This window comes from Struthio camelus, chromosome 1, assembly GCF_040807025.1.
Source record: "Struthio camelus isolate bStrCam1 chromosome 1, bStrCam1.hap1, whole genome shotgun sequence".
Taxonomy (NCBI): domain Eukaryota; kingdom Metazoa; phylum Chordata; class Aves; order Struthioniformes; family Struthionidae; genus Struthio; species Struthio camelus.
Window position 1 is genome coordinate 878,692 of NC_090942.1, and position 18,443 is coordinate 897,134.

Sequence of the window (18,443 nt, forward strand, 5' to 3'; positions counted from 1 at the left end):
CTAACCTGTTTCTGGCCTTCTTGTCCCACGGGGCTCTCTGTGATGATAGCAGATGGTCCAGTACAGCCCGGCTGTGTGCTGGGCTGAGGCAGCGGGCTGTGGCTAACCTCTTCCCATTTTGGTGCCCAGTGGGGGAGCAGGTGGTGATCCGATCCTTCCCCATTGCCTCACTGACCAAAGAGAAGAAGATCAATATCCAGGCCCAGGTGGATCAGTTCATCCAGGAGGGTTTGCAGCTGCGCTCGTGCACATTCCAGGTGAGACAATGTGGGGCCGTGGGCTTCATCTTTGGAGCTGCACTCTCTTGGCCAAAGAACACATTGGTGATGGGACCCAGTGGGGTTGTAGCCATTGCTGGCACCATGCCTTGGGACAGGGCACTCACTACCCAGGGTCATCTGGCTTTGGAGCTACTTTTTGCCTGAGGGGGCCAGACACAACCTCTCTAGCAGGTGACAGTGCATCTGAGGCAATGGAGTTTGAGGACCCCTTGAGGCTGTGGTCCCAACCCAGGGCCAGCTGCCGTCCTGTTGTGCACAGGAGCTACATCTTGCTCTTTAGCTGAGGGCTGCTTTCTGACTGCTTCAGTGACTGCCAGAGTCCTGAGAAGATGTGTAACCTCATCCCCACACATGGCCCTAGGAGGGGGTTCTGCCAAACACTGCAGCAGGTCTTAAAGGGAGAGAAATACAATAAAGGCAAGGTGTGAAAATGTGAGTAGTTCTTAAACATTTTACATCTTGGAAAGACTTGTGGATATAGGAGAGTGATGCTAGGAGGAAAGCACACTGTAAAATGTGCTATCTGCTCTTTTCTGCGCGTCTTGTGAGCTCTGGGCTGCAGTAACTGGGCACTGGGAATATCACAGGAGCAGCAATGCAGAGCAATCTCCAGGAAGAAGGTATATGGGACAAAGTAACCGTCCATGCTAGTGGAGGGCCAGACTGCCCACTCCCAGCCCACCTTTGCCCGTTGTAGTCCCTGCTCTTGGCCAGGATCTGAGCTCTGCCCTGTACTGTGGGAAGAGCTAGTGAAAGGTGCTGTCCTCAGTTTCTTGGCCTAGCAGTGCTGAGCACACTGCGACAGTCCCTTGAGCCTGCTCTCTACTGTCCCTGCAGTTGCTGAAGATTGCCTTTGATGAGGAGGTGGCTTCAGAGAGTGCTGAGGTCTTCAGGAAGCACCTGCACAAGCTGCGCTACCCCCAGCATGTACGTGGCACCTTTGCCTTCACCGTGGGCCAGTCACCCAAGCAAGCCATGCAGCCCAAGGCCAAGGAGAAGAATCCCTCACTCAGGTACCCATGCAGTGGAGTAACCGCCATCCAGGGAGAACAGCACTGGAGATGTGTTTGACCCTTTCAGAGACTGCAGGGTCTTTCCTCTTAGTCCTCCAGTCCACCCAGCAGAGAATAGCTGAGCAGGAGTCACTTGAGAAAAGCCAGGGCACAAACTCCTGAGCTGGAGTTCAGAGTTCCTGAGAATTCCTTGCTCAGACTCCTCCTTGCACAGGGTGTCTACTCATTGTCTTTGGGATTTTGCAAGGTACGAGGAGGGGACCATGTTGCACATTCTGCAGCAGCCCCCAAGGCCCAAGCAGAGGACTGATGAAACCTGGGGAGCAGAGTATTTGCTTTCAGTGGTATTCCCTGCCCAGTTGTCCAAGCTGAAGCAGTGCAAACCCCAAGGAAGCATCCCTCTAGAGAGAGGTTCCAGTGGGCATCAGAGTGTTATCTCTGCTTTGGTGTAGGATGGGGGAGCACTGTGGGGCAGTGAAAGAGCTCTGTGCGTGGTGTTGACCTGAGGCCAGACCTGGCTCCTGTGCTCGGTGGCTAGGTTAGCAAATGCTGTAGCTGCTGGGGTCTGGTTGCTGCTGCGTTTGTGCTTGGTGTGCTGTGGAGTCTAAGCCTCTCTCCTGTGTGTTTGTGACTCAGCTCCCAGCAGGTGACCGGTATGTTCCAGGGCCTGACAGTGGGGGTCATATCCCTTGGGCACCTTGGCCATTCAACCACGTAAGATGCCTTCACCCTGGGCGAGAGCTTGCGAGGTGGCATTGGCTCAGGCTGTAGCCTTCACTGCTCCCAAGATTTCTTCTCACCTGCTCTGCATGCTACCTGGGCTATGGGCTTGTCATTTGGGGAATGCCCTTTTCCATGCTGCCAAACTGGAGTTCAGGTTTAGAGTGCTCTCTCTCCCCATCGCAGCATTGCAGCCTCAGAATGCAGGCTGTCCCTCCTTTTGCTCCATGGCGAGTGTGGTGGATCCCCAGGGCATGCTGAGGGAGCTGTACTTGTTCTCGCTGATCTCTCTTAGGTCTGAGCACAGTCTCAAAAGTCTTATCTGTGAACTTCTGAGATCTGCTTTATCATCAGCCCACAATTCTACTCCCATTCTCTTCCACAGTGTCTGAAAACGTTCTTCCTTTGGTTAGAAAACACTCCAGTTCCTATCCTCCATCTGTGACTGTTTGCTCTCAGGATAGCATTATCCCTCAGTCCCAAGTCTTTCTGTTCCTTGATGAATTTAGGGAGCAGTTGGACCCCTTATGGTCTGCTTTACAAAGCAAAGCAAGCTGCCTTCTGGCCTTGTCCTGGCCCCAGCCCTGATAAGGTGATGTACTAGAAATCTCTGCACCAGCTTAGCTGTTATTATTAGGCGTTGAATGCGGCCCATTTCCTGGCTGATGCATTTCCTGTGTCTCCTTCATTTGTTCCCCTTTGAGCTCATGGGCTCCCTGAGCTGATGGTCTGTGTAATCCTGCATGTGTGTGCAGGCAATTCTTGCCCTCAGGCTGAGGCTTTCCAGAGCTCAGTCACAAGGAGCTTGTTCTGACTACAGAGCCTAATTCTCTCCAAGTTTTGGAAGATTTCCCCTTCCTGCTTTCTCTGGACTGCCCTTGACAGGTAGAGAGGTTGCTCTGGAAGAAGTGGCGGAGAGTGGCTAACTGCTCTCCCTGTGCCTTGCGCTGCATTAGGCAGCTCACCTTCAGCAGGCTGCCTTTCCTCTGCCTGGGGAAAAGCAGCTCTCTATCTAGACTGGGCCGACAATGTCCCTGCACAGCCTTTTGAGGGTCACCTAACCTCTGTTCCTCATATGTGTAATGAGATGGAGCCCGCCTTCCCTTAGGACAGGCGAGATAAACGTGTTTGGCAGCTCCAATACGGAGGCAGTGGGGTTTGAGAGAGCCTGGGACAAGGCTCGCTTCATATTGGATCACATGACTGGGAGGCTGGGGCACAGGTGTCTGCTCAGCACTGGCTTCCCCTTCCAGCCTCTCCCTGTGGTGCCCCGGATCCCCTGCTTAGAGGGATGCGAACTCTCTATAGGCCTTGTCTCTGGTCTGGTGCTGAACTGCCATGCTTACAGAGCTCCCCTACAGCCAAAGAGCAGGGCTAGGCCCCTTGCGGCCTTGTAGCTAGGGCTAAAGCCCCTTGAGGCAGTCCATATGGCTGGGGAGCTAGTAGGTAACGTTGCCCCTCCTGTGGTGGCAGAGGTATTCTCAACTGTGCACTTGAGGGGCGGTGGTAAGGATGCTGGTGGTAAGGTGGGATGCTCCTGTCTCTGCTTTGCTCTTGGTCTAACTATGAGTGCTGGGGTTTCTTTTGCCCTTCGGAGCCTGCTCTAGAGGCCAAGCTGGGCTGTGGCCATGCACATGCTGAAGTGGGTGCCAACTGACCTCAGTCCGCTCTCCTCTTGTTCCAGGACACTCTCCAAAAATCTGGTGAAAAATGCCAAGAAAACAATCGGCCGCCAGTATGTGACGCGAAAGAAATACACACCGCCCGCTTGGGAGCAGCGGAGCAGCCAGCACTTCTCAGAGGACAACGAGGATGAGATCTCAGGTTGGGAGCATCCTGTGCAGGGAAAGGAGGCTGTGGAGAGCAGGTTGTCTGCTGGAGTGAGGGCATCTTCTCGATGGAGGAGAGCGAGAGATCTCAACCGTCATTGTACAGGCGAGGAGGCGTGGGAGTTTCCCTGGAAGCAGAAGATGGCCACTCTGGTTACCTCTTATAATTCTCACCAATCTGCCAGCTCTCATCCACTTGCAGTGGCCAGTCATCAAGTCTGCTGCAACCTTTTGGCTGAAGAGCCGGATTACAGGGTGTTTTAATCTTGAAAGGGAGCCCAGAGGCAGGGTGGTTCTTCCACAGCTCCGTAGGGCGTTCAAGCCCAACTACATGCGCTGTTCTGGTCTGTTCTTAAACTGCCACTGATTGGGATTATGTGAAATGCTAGGTTGTTTGTTCATTGCTTGCTAGTGTCGTAGATTGCGTAATTTAAGAGTAACAAAGAACTGGAAGGGACAGATACTCTTCAGTATTGAAGAGTACGACCTTGCCAGGTTGGAAGGCCTGTCAAACAAGATGTGGTAGATTTGATCTAGGGTTTCAGTGGGGAGGTGGTATCTGAGATGAGCTGCCCCTTCCTGCCCTGTGTGGTGCTGGTCTGTCAGATTGAAAATGACTGATTTCAAATCTTTCCTTCTCTTCACTGAGATACTTTGAATTCTGCTCCTTTTCCCTGACTTGTTTGCTGCTCTTCTCAGCTTGAGGTCCTTCACAAAGCCTCCGTTGTATCCATCATTCAAGTTATTAGCAAAAACACTGACTACATTCAAGCCCAAAAGAGATGTGTTTGAGATCCTTTTGTTGTCCTCAAGCTCTGATAACAGAGCACTAGGAAAACTGCTTGCAAAATAGTCACTAATAGTTGTGCATCTGCCTCACAGTGATTTCACCTAGATGGAAATCTCATGGGTTGAGAGATCCAATCAGCCTCGTTGGAGCTGAGGTCTTGCCTGTATTCCTTCCCTCATCCAAGAGGCTGGTCTCCTCACTGAAAGAGCAGATGAGCTCAGTTTGACAGAGCAGCTCTGGACAGATCTGTTTTGCGCTGTTCCTTGTCTCATAGTGTAATCAGCCAGTGTGAAAGCACTAAAGGAATCTGTTCCAAGGATTTAACTTCACTACCCGGAAGGCTGACTTTTCTTGGTACCTTTAACCTAGCAAGTAGAGGTTCTTGCTCCAAAGTCCACTGTCCAGCCCTTTGGGTGGGGTAGCTGAGCTCACCCTTTCAGGTGAAAGTGGTGGGAGGGAACTCTTACCCTGTCCAGTCTCTGCTAGGTTAGATGGCTGTCTTCAGCCCTGGCCTTCTCCTCCAGCTGCAAGCAGGACACTGTGTCTGTGCTGAGGGCCGACCTGGAGTCGCCTTTGTCTTTGCAGTGTCTGAAGAGATGGACAGAAGCACTTTGACCTCTACCACCACCATCAAACCTTCGGACAAGATGACCATCAATCATCTTGTGGAGCGAGCCTGCTGCCGTGACTACCAGAGGATGGGGCTGGGCACCCTCAGCAGCAGCCTCACCCGCTCCAAAAATGAGCCGTTTCGCATCTCCACAGTGAACCGCATGTACGCCATTTGTCGAAGGTGAGTCTGAACTGGGCAGAGGTGGGGACAGGAGGAGAGTGGCAAGGGCCACTGCTGAGGTAGAGGCCTGGAGTGTAAGCAGAGGGCTGTAAAGATCTTTCCTGAAGAGAAGAGCTTATGGGAGTTGTAGATGGGGCACATGCTGTGCTCTGCTGGACTCTGTAGAGCCTCTGCTCTCTCCTGCAGTTATCCCGGGCTGCTCATTGTGCCACAGAGCATCCAGGACAACACAATCCAGCGGATCTCCCGTTGCTACCGCCAGAACCGCTTCCCCGTGGTGTGCTGGCGAAACTCCCGCACCAAGGCTGTGCTACTGCGTTCAGGGGGGCTGCACGGCAAGGGTGTCGTGGGCCTCTTCAAGTCTCAGAATGCCCCCTCTGCAGGTGCCTGCCCCCTTTGCCCTCTGGCAGCGCCTGTGCAGGGAGCGTGGTGCATACCCCTCCCCTGGGCTTCACGCCCATGATACAGCAGTGATGCTCTTGGCTCTCCTCATAGGCCCCTCACAGACGGACTCCACCAGCTTGGAGCAGGAAAAGTACCTGCAGGCTGTGATCAACTCCATGCCTCACTATGCTGATGCCAGCGGGCGCAACACACTTAGTGGCTTCACCTCTGCACACATGAGCAGCTCAGGTGAGAGGAGCTCTGTCATCAAGTGGCAGCACAGTGGAGAGGGGATGCAGGAGGGCTTGCACCTGAGCTCATGTTCAGACCTAGTCATGGGTCTGTCTTGCTGTCCTTCCCAGAGCCTGGGCAGCTAGGTGAGCTGCTGTCTCTGGCCTCCCACATCAGAGAAGGCAACAGAGCCTTCCCAAAAGGCTTACCAGAGCTTCCAGCTCAGACTGGGCCTCTGTAGCAGCTGTTGGGGACAAGTCTTGGGAAACCCAGCGGCCCTGGACGTTGACTGTGAGCACTGGGAGCTCCCGACTGTGCTCAGATCCAGACATTTGCTGAGAATCGGGTGGGGTTGGGCAGGGAAGGGACAGACCCCATTAGCTGAGATCTCAGCACCATTTGCACCCAAGCACAGCAGGCAGCAGCGTTCGGGTAAGTCTCTTGCCTCTTCTTGCTCTTCCAAGCAGCCAGCCCTTACCTGCCAGGACAGAGCTGTCCTTGGCGCTGCAATGCCATGCTCCATTGTCATTCATTGTCTGTCCCAGCCTTTCCACCACCAGCGCGGTCTGTCATTGCTGCAGAGGCAACCAGGGGTCAAAGGGATCGCAGGAGAGCCCAGCCGGGGGCTTCTCGCTACTTGAGGAGGAGGGCACGTGCTGCAGGCCCCTCTGAGGCCTGCTCTCTGGAGTGCAGGGACTTAACGGCAGCTGCTGCCTGGAGCTGTTAGTGAAGGACAGTCAGACAATCTGGTGGGAGGGAGATGAGACATGGTGGCAAGGAGTCTGGAGCAGCACTGTGGAGGCTGACAGAGCTGCCTGCCTCCTGCAGCAGCTGGATGATCCCTTCACGGTACAGAGCACCTGGGGCGGGCCAGGGGGCAGAGCTGCGGTGCTCACTGATGCTGTAGGGTTGAGCCGCTGCTTGCGCTGCTGCACCAGTTGCCTTTATGCTATGGTTCAAGCCTGGAAGGTGTTTCTTGCACAGTGACCTTCTGATTCCAGCCCTGGGGTCTCCTGCTTGCTGTTGCTTTCCTTTTCTGGCCCCTTCCCCTCCCCTTCTGGAGCAGTTGCAGGGAGGCAAGGAGGGAAGGCCCTCCTGGAGCAGCACAGCAAGGCCAAAAGCTGGTGTTTTGTTGGTGCTACAGATTTCTCCGACAAGAGGCAGCCTAAGCTGGGATCGCTCATGAAGCAGGTGATGGGAGGGAAGGACGATGGGCCCGGTACTATTAGCCGTGGAGGTGAGGACGTGCGAGTGAACGCTGCCTTGCGGGGGCCTCGCGAAGGCCCCCAGGTCAGGGCAGCTGTTGTAGAGTAGATGCTTCCCCTTTGCTTCCTCAGGGCTCTCTGACATGGGGCAGCTGCAGGGGAGGGGAGGGAGGGAGCTGCTGCAGCATCCCGAGGTAGCCATCCAGAGCCACGTCATTCATCTCATTCGTTGCTCCAGTCGCTCCATCCCAGTCCCAGGGCGCCTCTTCTCGCCCGCTCCCTCAGTCTCTGTCTGCCCCAGTGAGAGCGCTGGTCCACCTCATCCCGCTGCCCTCGCTGAGATTGCTTTCGTCCTGTGCTCTCAGGGCTTGGTCACAGAGCTAGGGTCATCACTCTCTCCACCCCCAAGTGCGTGTCGGCGAAGGGCCGAGAGACACCCCGAGGTACTGTACTGCCGTCCACCTAACCACCTCCCGGGTGCTAACCTAATCGACTGACGTCCCCACACACGCACTCCGAACCCTTCACGTGACTAATGCCCCAGTAACACCCCACCATCAGCCTGCTAACTTCTCCACTCACCTCCACTTGGCATGTCACTGACTGGCTTGGTCCAGCTCGCAGTGCCAGCGGTAAGTAGTGCGCTTGGCCTGAGCTGATCCTAGAATGTCCTCTCAGGTTTGCTTTAGGCTCCTGGCACATCTGCTGGTGCTTGGGTGGTGGTGGCTGAGGAGAGGGTCCAGCTTGCAGGGAAGGGGGCCAGTGCTGGCCGCGTGGCTGCGGATCTGGGGCAGGCGCGCAGGGCGGCTGTACAGGTGTCGGGGCAGCGCGTGGAGTTGCTGCTGGCTCAGCGCTCTGAGGCTGGGCCAGCCCCAGGCAGGCAGGACAGGGGGCTGCTCTCCGTGTCCGCCAGGTAGGAAATCCTAGAGCACCTAGCAAGAAAAGGGAGCAAAAGCAAACCTGATTCCCAGCATCTTCCCGGCATGTGCTCCAAGGGGTGCTGGCCTGCAGGGTAGGAGCAGCTCAGCCATTGCTTCCTGTGGAAGAGCTGCTCGTCCCCCAGGCCAGGCCCGGCCGAGTGAACGCAAACGCCAGTGCAGGCTGAGAGCCAGCCCAGGCATGGCGAGACTGACTGTGCCTTGTGTTGCAGGCAAGTGGGGCAGCATCCGAGCCAGCGGGCGCATGAGCAGCTATGCCCTGAACGTGGAGATTGGGTCGCGCCTGGCTGGAAAAGACCTGCTCAGTGCCCAGCACAATGGTGCCCCCTCTGAGGCCAGTTTCTTGCGCCAGCACCGTGCTTCTCTCTATATCATCGGGGACAAGTCACAGCTGAAGGTAACAGCAAGACCTGGCAGCAGCCTCTTTGGCAGCCTTGGGGGATAGGGCGCGTCCTCAGTGGGTGTCTCCGTTGCAGCCTGCTGCAGCCCCAGGCTCCCGCATTGCGGGTCTGCCAGGGCTGGTTGTGCGTTCAAGACCGGGTTTAGCTTTCTGTGCGTGGGAGCTGCTCCCCACAGACCATGTGGCATCCCCCAAGCGCCATGCCGGGGTGAGCAGTGCAGCGGCTCGAGGGCACGTGGAGGCAGGGGACAGGAGCCCTCATACGAAGGTAGCAGCAGGCCTGCTCAGGACGTCTCCCTGCGACTGTGCTGATTCTCTCCCTTCTCAGGGAGTGAAACCAGACCCGCTGCAGCACTGGGAGGTGGTGCCCATTGAAGTGTTCGACGTGCGGCAGGTGAAGGCCAGCTTCAAGAAGCTGATGAAGGCCTGCGTGCCTGGCTGTCCCTCCACTGACCCCAGCGTTGCCTATCTGAGATCACTGGAGGAGTCTGAGTGGCTGTCCCAGGTCAGTTGTTGCCTGAAACCTGGAGGGGCCCCATGGTAGGAGTCTTTGCTATGGGCTGATGCTTAAGAGCATGTGCTGTGCCACCGCCTAGCAAACTGAAAGCTGACAATGGGGGTCTGGGTGCTCTCTCCAGAGTGTCATCCTGGCATGGAGTAGGGGACACTCTAGGTGAGCAGGGCTGGTACGAGAGGAACAAGGGTGAAATAGCCCAAAGTACATACTGCCTGGTTGTTCTGGACATGAGAGCTGGAAGGGTCTGGGGCAGCTGCCAACTGGAGAAGCAGAGCAGGACCTGCAGGGTGGCAGAACATGGTCCCTTTATGAAGGGGCTGGTGCAAGGCAGTGCCTGCAGTAGTCGGGGGTGGGGGGGACTGGGTGACCCAGGTGGCTCCTTCTCTGTAGGACTGGGTTTGGTTGCTGAGTTGCTCTGAGACTCAACCGTCTGGCTGCTGGAGGGAGCAAGGGGCCTGCGGCTGTGCTCGGGGTGTGGTAGTCCTGCCCTGCTGGCTTTGTTGTTGCAGTTAGAGGGTGCTGCACAAATACCTGAACACTGGAGTCACGTACCCCAGCTCCACACAAGCTTTATGCTCTGCTTTATTCGGCTCACTGGTTTCCAGGAGAAGGGGTTGCTTTGCCCCACATCCAGTGGATGAGTTTCCTGCACCCTAGTAACTCTTGGCCCTTATGTTGGCAGATTCATAAAATTCTGCAGATTTCAGTGTTGGTGGTGGAGCTGCTGGACACAGGCTCCTCTGTGCTCGTCAGCCTGGAGGACGGCTGGGATATCACCACGCAGGTAGGAGCCCTGCAGCCACCGCATGCCCCCACGGCTCTGGCCATCTTCCTGTGAGCATCTCGAGCTCTCCTCTCTCTGCAGGTGGTGTCTTTGGTTCAGCTGTTGTCAGACCCCTACTACCGGACAATGGAGGGCTTCCGCCTCCTCGTGGAGAAGGAATGGCTGTCGTTTGGGCACCGCTTCAGTCACCGTGGGGCCCAGACCCTGGCTGGCCAGAGCAGTGGTTTTGCACCCATCTTCCTGCAGTTCCTGGACTGTGTTCATCAGGTGAGCTCCAAACATGCTGGCTCTGCAGCAGAGCAGACAGCAGGCTGGATTTCCCCAAGCACCCGAGACCGGTTGGCTCCTTGTTGAGTCGGGGGGTGAGTCCAGAACCAGCCTGTGGTTTCTGCAGGGACTGCCCAACGCAGGTGGGCACCAGTGGCTGACAGGAGGTCTCACCTGTGCTGCCTCTTGCAGATCCACCTGCAGTTCCCCATGGAGTTTGAGTTCAGCCAGTACTATCTGAAGTTCCTCAGCTACCACTACATCTCCAATCGTTTCCGAACGTTCCTGCTGGATTCTGACTATGAGCGCATTGAGCTGGGTAAGGGCAGTGTGCAGGGTTTGCAGTGAATGGCAGCCCGGTGCCTTGCCCCAAATAGTTCCCTTTCTCTGCTCTCTCCTCCACAGGCCTCCTTTATGAGGAGAAGGGTGAGCGGAAGAGCCAGCAGGTCTACAAGTCTATTTGGGATTACATCGACCGGCTGAACAAGAAAGCCCCTATCTTCTTCAACTACATGTACGCCCCTGAGGATGGGGAGGTGAGACCTCTGCACCCGTCCTGGAGCGGCCCGCTCCCAGCCCAGCCGACAGACCTGCTGTGGGCAGTGGGCTCAGACAGGGCTTTCCGTGGGCTCACCGGAGCCTCCTAAGCCACGTGGAGCAGAACGAGCAGCCGCTGGTCAGCTGTATCATTGCGTGTGCCCAGTGAAGCTGTCTTGCCTGGCTGCTGTTCTGGGGCTGTGGGGAGGGGGGCTGCCACCCCCCGGCCCCTGCTCTGCATGCATCAGGTGCGTGTAGGTGAGGCTGCAGAAACTGCTCTTGAGCACGGAGAGGGAAGATCTTGAGCCGGAGTTGCTAGCATCACATTGTGGGCTCTTTACCACCACAAGCTAGGAATGACCTACCTTTGAGAGAGAAATCAGTGTCTTGGCTTCTAGCCCAAGCCTCAGTGAGTCAGCAGCACAGGGAGTCGCTTTCTGCGTGTGCAGATGGGGCTGGGTGGTGGCCGAGCTGCTCAGAGCCTTCATTTACTCTGGGCCCTCCTTGGCCTAAGCTGGGAACAGCTCTGGCTTTCTCTGGCCCAGCATTGCCATCTTCTGACCAGCTTGCGGCTTTCCAGCCTGAACTCTCTCTGGTTACCGGCCAGAAAGTATTGTGTTTGTGTGAAGGGACAGATTTCTGATCTGGACAGAGAAGACCAGAACATCCCTTGTGTCGTGTGTGTTCCTTCAGTGATTGCCCCTGCAGCACATCCAGGCCTGCCCAGATGCTGATGCCTTTCGGAGTGGAGTGTGGGGCCCACCAGCACTTCACACTGTGCCTTCTGCTCCCTAGGTGCTAAGGCCCTACAGTAACATTTCCAACCTGAAGGTGTGGGACTACTATACAGAAGAGACACTTTCTGAGGGCCCCTCCTATGACTGGGAGCTGGTGCAGGGGCAGCCAGAGCACATGGAGGAGGCAGATCGGCAGGACACCAGTGCCCCCCAAACAAAGCGCAAGATCATCTGGCCATGCTATGACAACCGCAGCCGAGTGGAGCCTGATGCCATCTCCAAACTGCTGGAGGTGAGGGCTGCCGGCAGTGGCGGTGTTATCTACTCACTGGTAGTAGATTAGATTGGCGGTAGTTAGATTGGAAGTTTGGCCCTGGCCTGGACTGCCCGTGCTGTTCCCGTGGCTTGGACACTGCCCTGTGGCCATGGTGCACTGTTGGACAGGGTTGCAGTTGGGTGAGCTTCCTGGGACAGGGACAGCAGGGTGCGTCCCCATCTTGGACTGATGCCTGACTCCCTCCTGCAGGAGCTGCACAACCTGGAGATGGAGCTGGGACAGGTCCCAGAGCGCTGGAAGGACACGTGGGACAAGGTCAAAGCTTCCCAGCGCACAGAGGCCCGGCAGGAGGGCAGCCGGGTATGTTGGGGCTGTATGACGGGTGCCAGGACCCGGGGGGGGGGGGGGGGGGGCTGGGGGGGCCCAGGGATGGATTTGGCTTTGCCCAAGGGTGCCCCAAGTGAAGCCAGTGTTTGCTCCTGCAGTTTGGCCTCTGCCTGTGGGGCGATGGAGGGGTGCTGGGGCTTGGCTGCCAGGCTCGGCGTGCCTTTTGGAGCGGAGCATGGGGCCCGCCAGCACTTCACACCGTGCCTTCTGCTCCCCGCAGACGCCGAGCTCCCTGCTGATGTCGTCTGGCCTTTCCCACCACCGGCGCTCGCTGGGCGTATACCTGCAGGAGAGCGGTGTGGGCTCCACACTCAACCTCAGTCTCGACAGTGACACCAGCAGCACCTCTACCCCATCCAGCGGGAAGCAGGGGGGCCGCAAGAGCACCAGCACGCTCTACAGCCAGTTCCAGATGTCGGAGAGCGAGAACAGGCAGGCGGAGGGGGCTGAGGGCACTGGTGGCTGCTGGTGGGGAGTCACCTGCCTGGGCCACGCTTGGGGAGGGGGCTCCCTTCCTGGGGAGGGGAAGCAGCATGCGGGTTCTGCAAAGCACAGGCTCTGATCACGTCTTGTCCCCCCCCAGTGGTGCTGCGGTGCCACAAAGAGAGCCATAGTTAGCGCTCCTTTGCACCCCTCTCTGCACCGGTGTGCTGCAGCGAGACGCTAACGTGCTGCCTGGCCCCTGCAGGTCCTATGAGGGCTCACTGTACAAGAAAGGAGCCTTCATGAAACCGTGGAAGCCTCGCTGGTTTGTGCTGGATAAAACCAAACATCAGGTACCGAGGGGCAGGGCATGGCAAGGGGCTGGGGAACCCTGGGGGTCTTTCTACCTCTTCCGCGAGCCCTGACCAGTGTGCGGGACCTTTTCTTGCAGCTGCGGTACTACGACAGCCGGATGGACACGGAGTGCAAAGGGGTCATTGACTTGGCTGAGGTGGAGTCCATCACCCCAGGAACCCCCACCATGGGGGCCCCCAAGACGGTGGACGAGAAAGCCTTCTTCGATGTGAGTGCGGCTCCTGCTGCAGGCACTGAGGCTGCACCAGGCACCTTAGGAAAAGGAGCTCAGCATCCTTCTGCCCTGGCGGTGCTGGCTCACGTGGTGGTGCAGCTGCCCTGCTCGCGGGGGCCACGGTGCTGCTGGCGCCTCTGGTGTCTTGCCTGGTGCAGCTGCCCTGCCCTGCTTACGTCCTCTCTCCTCCCCTGCAGCTGAAGACGACAAAACGAGTTTACAACTTCTGCGCCCAGGATGTGCAGCTAGCCCAGCAGTGGATCGACCGCATCCAGAGCTGCTTGTCAGACGCGTGAGACTGGCTCAGAGGAGCCGCTATTCCAGGCACAGAGTCTCCCGGGCCCCGGCGCATGAAGCAGAGGCAGTGATCAGGCTTGGCATGTGAGCTGGGGCTGTGATTTGACTGAAGAGGAGGAGATGGCCTTCCTTCCCATCTGCCATGGGTGTGCTGTACTGGAAAGCCCATGGCCACCTGCACTCTCACAGGCAGTAGTGAGGGGAGGGTGGGGGGGCAGGATCAGTCTGTTACACTATGGTAGGAACTGTCTAGTGGAGGAATTATTCGCATTGAAGCAGGCTGGGGCATGGGCAGGAGCCTGTCCTGCTCTGTTCATTCAGCCCCAACAGGCCTGTCTGAGCCCTGTAATTACTGTGTGTCCTCTGTGCACCTTCTGCCCCAGGCAGCCTCGCTCCAGCTCTCTGCTGCAGCAGGGATTTTGTCGGGTCGCTGGGAGAGGTTGCACCTAACCTCCTCCACTGCCCCTGTGCTGCTGGAGAAAGCAGGAGCTGTCTGAGTCCCTTGTCCCTCCCCTAGAGCTTGCATGTCTGTCAGCATTCACCGGGGGGAACCAAGCCTGCTCTCTCCTGACCTAGTGCCCCTGCCCCACAGCAGCTCGCCTGTGTGCCCTGGGCTTAGCTCCTGTCTTGCTAGAAGTGGGGCTCTGCAGCTCTGGGTGCGGGTGTTTGCTGAGGTCAGCTCGCCTGAGTACTGGGACCATCCTGCCCTGGCCAGCGTCCTCCTGGCAGCAATGGGCAGATCTTCCCGGCTCTTGAGCCTCGGCCGCCCCAGACCTGCGTGGGGACAAGTGAGTAAGGTTGTTGTCTGCACGGGGCCGGGAGGGAGCGCGCGAGCGGTCACAGTGTTGTAGCTGGAGACACTGGGCTCTTCCTGGGTCTGTCTCCGGCGGGAGGGCACCTGGCGGTGGCCGCTCTGAGACAGGTGGCTGCTTAGGCTGGAGCAGACGGGCTCTAGCCTGGCTGGGTGCAGCCTCTACCTCCGCGGCCAGGCTTGCTGTTAGAGGGGGGCTTTTTCCCCGTGGGAGGTGCCAAGTGCCGCAGCCGGCTGGGGGGGGGGGGTCCCTCTGTCCCTGCTCAGCACCCGCAGCCCCCTTGGCACAGGTGAGGAACAGCCTGGCCCTCCGGGACGAGGGACCTGGTCCCTGCTCTCCGCTGCAGCCAGGGGGCCCCGGGGCCTCTTTGGCCAGAGGCGCCGCAGGCGATGATGCCGGGGCAGGGACGCGGCCGCAGTGCGGTAAGCGCCGCGCGGTGTCTTCGCAATGGTGCCCCCGAGTTCCCCCGCAGGAAGGAGGGGCAGCACCTTGCGGGGCACAGCGCAGCCCTGCCGCCTTCTGCCCGCTTGCCTCCGGGCTCCCCCTCCCCGAGCCGCCCCGTCCCGCAGGCCTGTGCTCGGGCCGGGCTCCTGCCCGCGCCTGTTTGCAGAGGGGGTTTTCAGCAGGAGGCCTCAGCAACCCCACGGAGCTGCTGGCAGGGCAGCGCGTTTCCCCCCTCCCCGCTGTTCACCTGCTTGTCGCTGGGACGGTGTCGGTGCAGAGGGGGGGGATCTCGGTACAGAAACAGGTCCTGCAGCACCTCCCGCCCTGCGCCGGTGGGGACGCGGGTGGGTTTGACCCGCTCGAGCTGAGGAGCGCTTGCTGGGAGGTCGCACCTTAAACCCGAGCAGGCGTAGCGAGGGCCCTCAGGACACGTTGCCGTCCGGCCCTGGCCGGTAACTGGCCTCCGCGGCCTCCCCCAGCCGGGGGCCGGTGCCGCTCGGCTCGCCGCGCTGCGGCCCGACCCTCCCTGCTGCTCCCTGCAAGCTCGGCCAGCCCTTCTACCTGTCTTGTTTTTAAAGGAGTACAATGTTTTATTTCTGTGCAGATCTTTGTACAGTCTTAACCCCCAGGTTCCCCTCTTTGTTTTATTGTATAATAATGGCTGTGGCAGGTAGCTGGTGTAACATGGAGGTTTTTGTAACTTACCTGAGCAGTTGTAGATTATTGAAGTTTCTGTACATTGTGTCAAACATACAGAGTCCTTGTATTGTATTGTGCCTAGAGGAAAAAGGTTATTATATAAAGAGAAAACTAACTGAATTTAATAAAAAAATTAATATGATGCACGCTCGCTTGCGCCTCCCTCCCGCTGCTGGCAGGAGCTGGCCGTGCGCAGCCAGACCCGGCCGGCGCCGTCCGGCTCCGCCAGCCGCGGGGCCCGGCGCTGCCCCGCTCCAAGGGCCCGCGCGGCGTCCCGCTCCGCAGGGAAGGAGCCCGGCCGGGGGGGGTGCGGAGCCCAGGAAGTGCCGGCTGGAGGTGAGCGCCAGCACCGCCAGGCCCTGCGCGTCCCGCGGCGGAGCGTCGGCCGGCACGCGGAGCGCTCGCTTTCGCACCAGCTCCTGCACGCCGGCTTGCGTTTAAGCCTCTCCGCCAGCCGCCGGCTCCGCGGGCCCAGCTGGGCCCTTGCAGACAGAGCGCACACCCGCTTCCCCGGGACCGGGTATGGCAGGACTGCGCCCCGGGGGGCGGCTGCGCTGAGGTGTGCCCGGTTCGAGCCCCTCGGCGCTGGCGCAGAGCCTGGGTCCTGCCCGAGCCTGGTCCGCGGCGCCTGCGCCAGCCCGGGCCGGGGGCAGCATGGCGTGCAGCTCTGCCTCGGGCGTTAAACGGAGGCGGCTCGCGGCTCCCCAGGAGCCCGTCCTGTAGCAACGCTCCTGCCACGCTGTGGGGCAGCTCTCAGCCGCTTAAAACAAAGTGTTACTGGGGCAGGAGGCTAAAGCCAATGAAGGAGAAAAATGCAACAGCCTCCGTCCTGCTTACAGCCTGCAACAGGCTTGGATTTTAGTCTTACTAGTCACCTAACCTCCCCCCAGCAGCTGCAAATTTAAAATTAAAGAGCTGGTTTTCACTTTTTTTTTTTTTTCAGATGAACTGCTGCCTACATAAAAGGCTTTTCCACCTTGAAAGCTGACGGCCGCGTGCTGCCCCGTTTGTTTCAGCCCTTGGCTTGCGGGCCCGGCTGAAATCCAGCCCCGCGCCGTGAGGCCCCGTCGGAGCAGCACATGCTCCACGCACATGTTTCCACGCACTTGCTGCTGGGCTCAGGGCAGAGCTGCTGGGGCTTGTGAAAACGAGCTTCATCTGCAGCAACTGCTGTAACCGTTAAGGGTGAGCCTGACCGAAACGCAAAGGCAGCAGCGCTGGGTTGCTGCTCGGTCTCCGGCTGGAGCTGGGCTTGCGGCGTGAGCGCTGCTCCTGCCTGGCAGCGCCTTGGCCCCCGGCCGCAGCCTGCCCCGCAGCCGGGCTCTGGGACCCGCACCTCCACCCAGCGCTCGCAGGGTCCGCTTACAGGGTCCCGGAGGCGGCGGTGTGCTGCCGCGCCGCTCACAAAGCCCCGCAACGGCCTCAACGCGGAGCAAAGTGCCCGGGCAGCGGCGTTCTGCTGCCTTCAGCCAGCACGCGCAGGAGGCCTTTTTGGCTGACATTTGTGCTACCGGCTGCCACAGCCTTTAACTGCAGCAAAAGCGGCTTTCTTCACCTTGCAGGCCTGATTTCTGGCACAAAGAAGCCACAGCCAAGTTACATTTTCTTAGAATGGTTTTTAAAAAAAAAAAACACAAAAAACAAACAAACAAAAAACTCATTTGGCAAAGTTATTGAACCCAGCACCCCTTTTTAAGGGCCTGTACGCCAGGCGTGGCCCCCCGACGCTGTGAGGCAGCACCCGTGCCCCCAGCCCCTTCCTGCCGGGCTGCTGGGTGGCCCAGTCGGCCCCGGGTCACAGCGCTTGGGCTGCCAAAGCCTCCAACAGGGTAAGTGCACACACCGGCCAGGTCGCGTGGAGAGTATCTGCCATGCCAGTGCTTCTCTATTAGGCCGGGATCAGTCACTGCCCCACTCGTCCCGGAATCGGCAGTCCTGGCGCCCGCTGCCGCTCAGCTCGCTCGAACGCCGGCGGGACCGGGGGCACTTACTTGTAAGAGCAAAGCCCGGCTACTCTTAGGGCAGCACCGTCGCTTTGCCAGTTCTGTAAGACAGCAGGGATGAGCATGTCGCTTTTGCCTGCGCTGTCCCCACCAGTGACCCGCTGGCAAGAGCGGCGCCACCAGCCTCTGCTGCCTCCAAGGGGCTGCAGGAGCATCGCTGAGCCCGGCCCCGCGCTGCCGCTGGCAGGAGCCCGGCTCTAAGACCCGCTGCGGGAATTGCCGAGCTTCACAGCACAAAGCCAACGTCCCTCAGCACGTGGCTTGCCGGGCGAGCTCTGGCCCGGCGGCCCCCGGCCTGCAGCGGGGGCAGCCCGAGCCCCCCGCGTCCCCAGCCCCGGCGCCGCGGCCGCCCCGCTCCGGGCGCAGCGCCGCCGAGGCTCAGCTCGCCCTGCAGGATGGAGAAGCCCACCACTGTCACGTGCGTTTTGAGCATTTATTGATAGTTGGAATTTACAGCCTAAAACTGACAACATAGAGAGATGCAGACTTTTTTTTTTTCACTTTTTTCTTTTTTTACAAAAACAAAAAAACCAAAATAACCAAAAGCCACCAGCATCAGTTTTACAATATAAAAGTTTTGACAGTAGAGAGACTAAAGTACATCTGGAATTACTCAGAAAAATAAACAGGGAAAAAGGCAGTAATTTAAAATTTGTCCCTCATATATACACATAGATACACAGACATTGCTTACAAAGACCCGGTTTCAACATTTAAGGGCAGTAGGCATCATGAGAAAAAAAAAAAAAAAGGCTCCCCTACGTCATTGCACTAAATTAATTAACCCAATTCGGCACCCCCCCCCCCTTGCCACCCCCTTCCCAATTTAGAGGAAAGGCCACTTGAAGCTAAGACTGAGCGTCGGGACCCCCCGGCCGCGCGTCCCCCCCGGATCCCTCGGGGTCGCCCATCGAGACCCTCCCGCACCAGCCACCGTCTCAGCCCTTACCCAGCACGTCCCCTAGAACAGCCTCGGGACACCTTCCTTGCAGGCAAGTATTTCTTATTGCTATACAGAGTGCATCTTACGTATCTGCCACCTTTTTATGGTTCCTTCTCTTTTTTCCCCCTTGCTTTTTCCCCAAG

At 58.3% G+C, this 18,443-nt stretch overlaps 1 protein-coding gene across 13 annotated transcripts in view; it reads left to right on the forward strand.

The window, feature by feature from the left end:
• SBF1 (SET binding factor 1) overlaps window positions 1–15,496 on the forward strand; it is a 100,119-nt gene extending 84,623 nt beyond the window's left edge. For 2 of the 13 annotated variants that reach the window (XM_068940484.1, XM_068940566.1), the window contains 21 exons: window positions 130–257; window positions 1,119–1,294; window positions 1,931–2,008; window positions 3,699–3,838; window positions 5,219–5,426; window positions 5,613–5,809; window positions 5,922–6,059; window positions 7,186–7,278; window positions 7,612–7,689; window positions 8,397–8,581; window positions 8,913–9,089; window positions 9,784–9,885; window positions 9,967–10,152; window positions 10,345–10,471; window positions 10,558–10,688; window positions 11,485–11,718; window positions 11,953–12,063; window positions 12,311–12,522; window positions 12,779–12,866; window positions 12,965–13,096; window positions 13,300–15,496. In XM_068940484.1, coding sequence (XP_068796585.1) covers window positions 130–257; window positions 1,119–1,294; window positions 1,931–2,008; window positions 3,699–3,838; window positions 5,219–5,426; window positions 5,613–5,809; window positions 5,922–6,059; window positions 7,186–7,278; window positions 7,612–7,689; window positions 8,397–8,581; window positions 8,913–9,089; window positions 9,784–9,885; window positions 9,967–10,152; window positions 10,345–10,471; window positions 10,558–10,688; window positions 11,485–11,718; window positions 11,953–12,063; window positions 12,311–12,522; window positions 12,779–12,866; window positions 12,965–13,096; window positions 13,300–13,398 — 3,020 coding nt within the window. In that variant the 3' untranslated portion in view covers window positions 13,399–15,496. The remainder of the gene's footprint in view (window positions 1–129; window positions 258–1,118; window positions 1,295–1,930; window positions 2,009–3,698; window positions 3,839–5,218; window positions 5,427–5,612; window positions 5,810–5,921; window positions 6,060–7,185; window positions 7,279–7,611; window positions 7,690–8,396; window positions 8,582–8,912; window positions 9,090–9,783; window positions 9,886–9,966; window positions 10,153–10,344; window positions 10,472–10,557; window positions 10,689–11,484; window positions 11,719–11,952; window positions 12,064–12,310; window positions 12,523–12,778; window positions 12,867–12,964; window positions 13,097–13,299) is intronic. The other 11 variants (XM_068940866.1, XM_068940654.1, XM_068941273.1 and 8 more) reach the window with 7 other exon arrangements.
• Window positions 15,497–18,443: the final 2,947 nt, after the last annotated feature.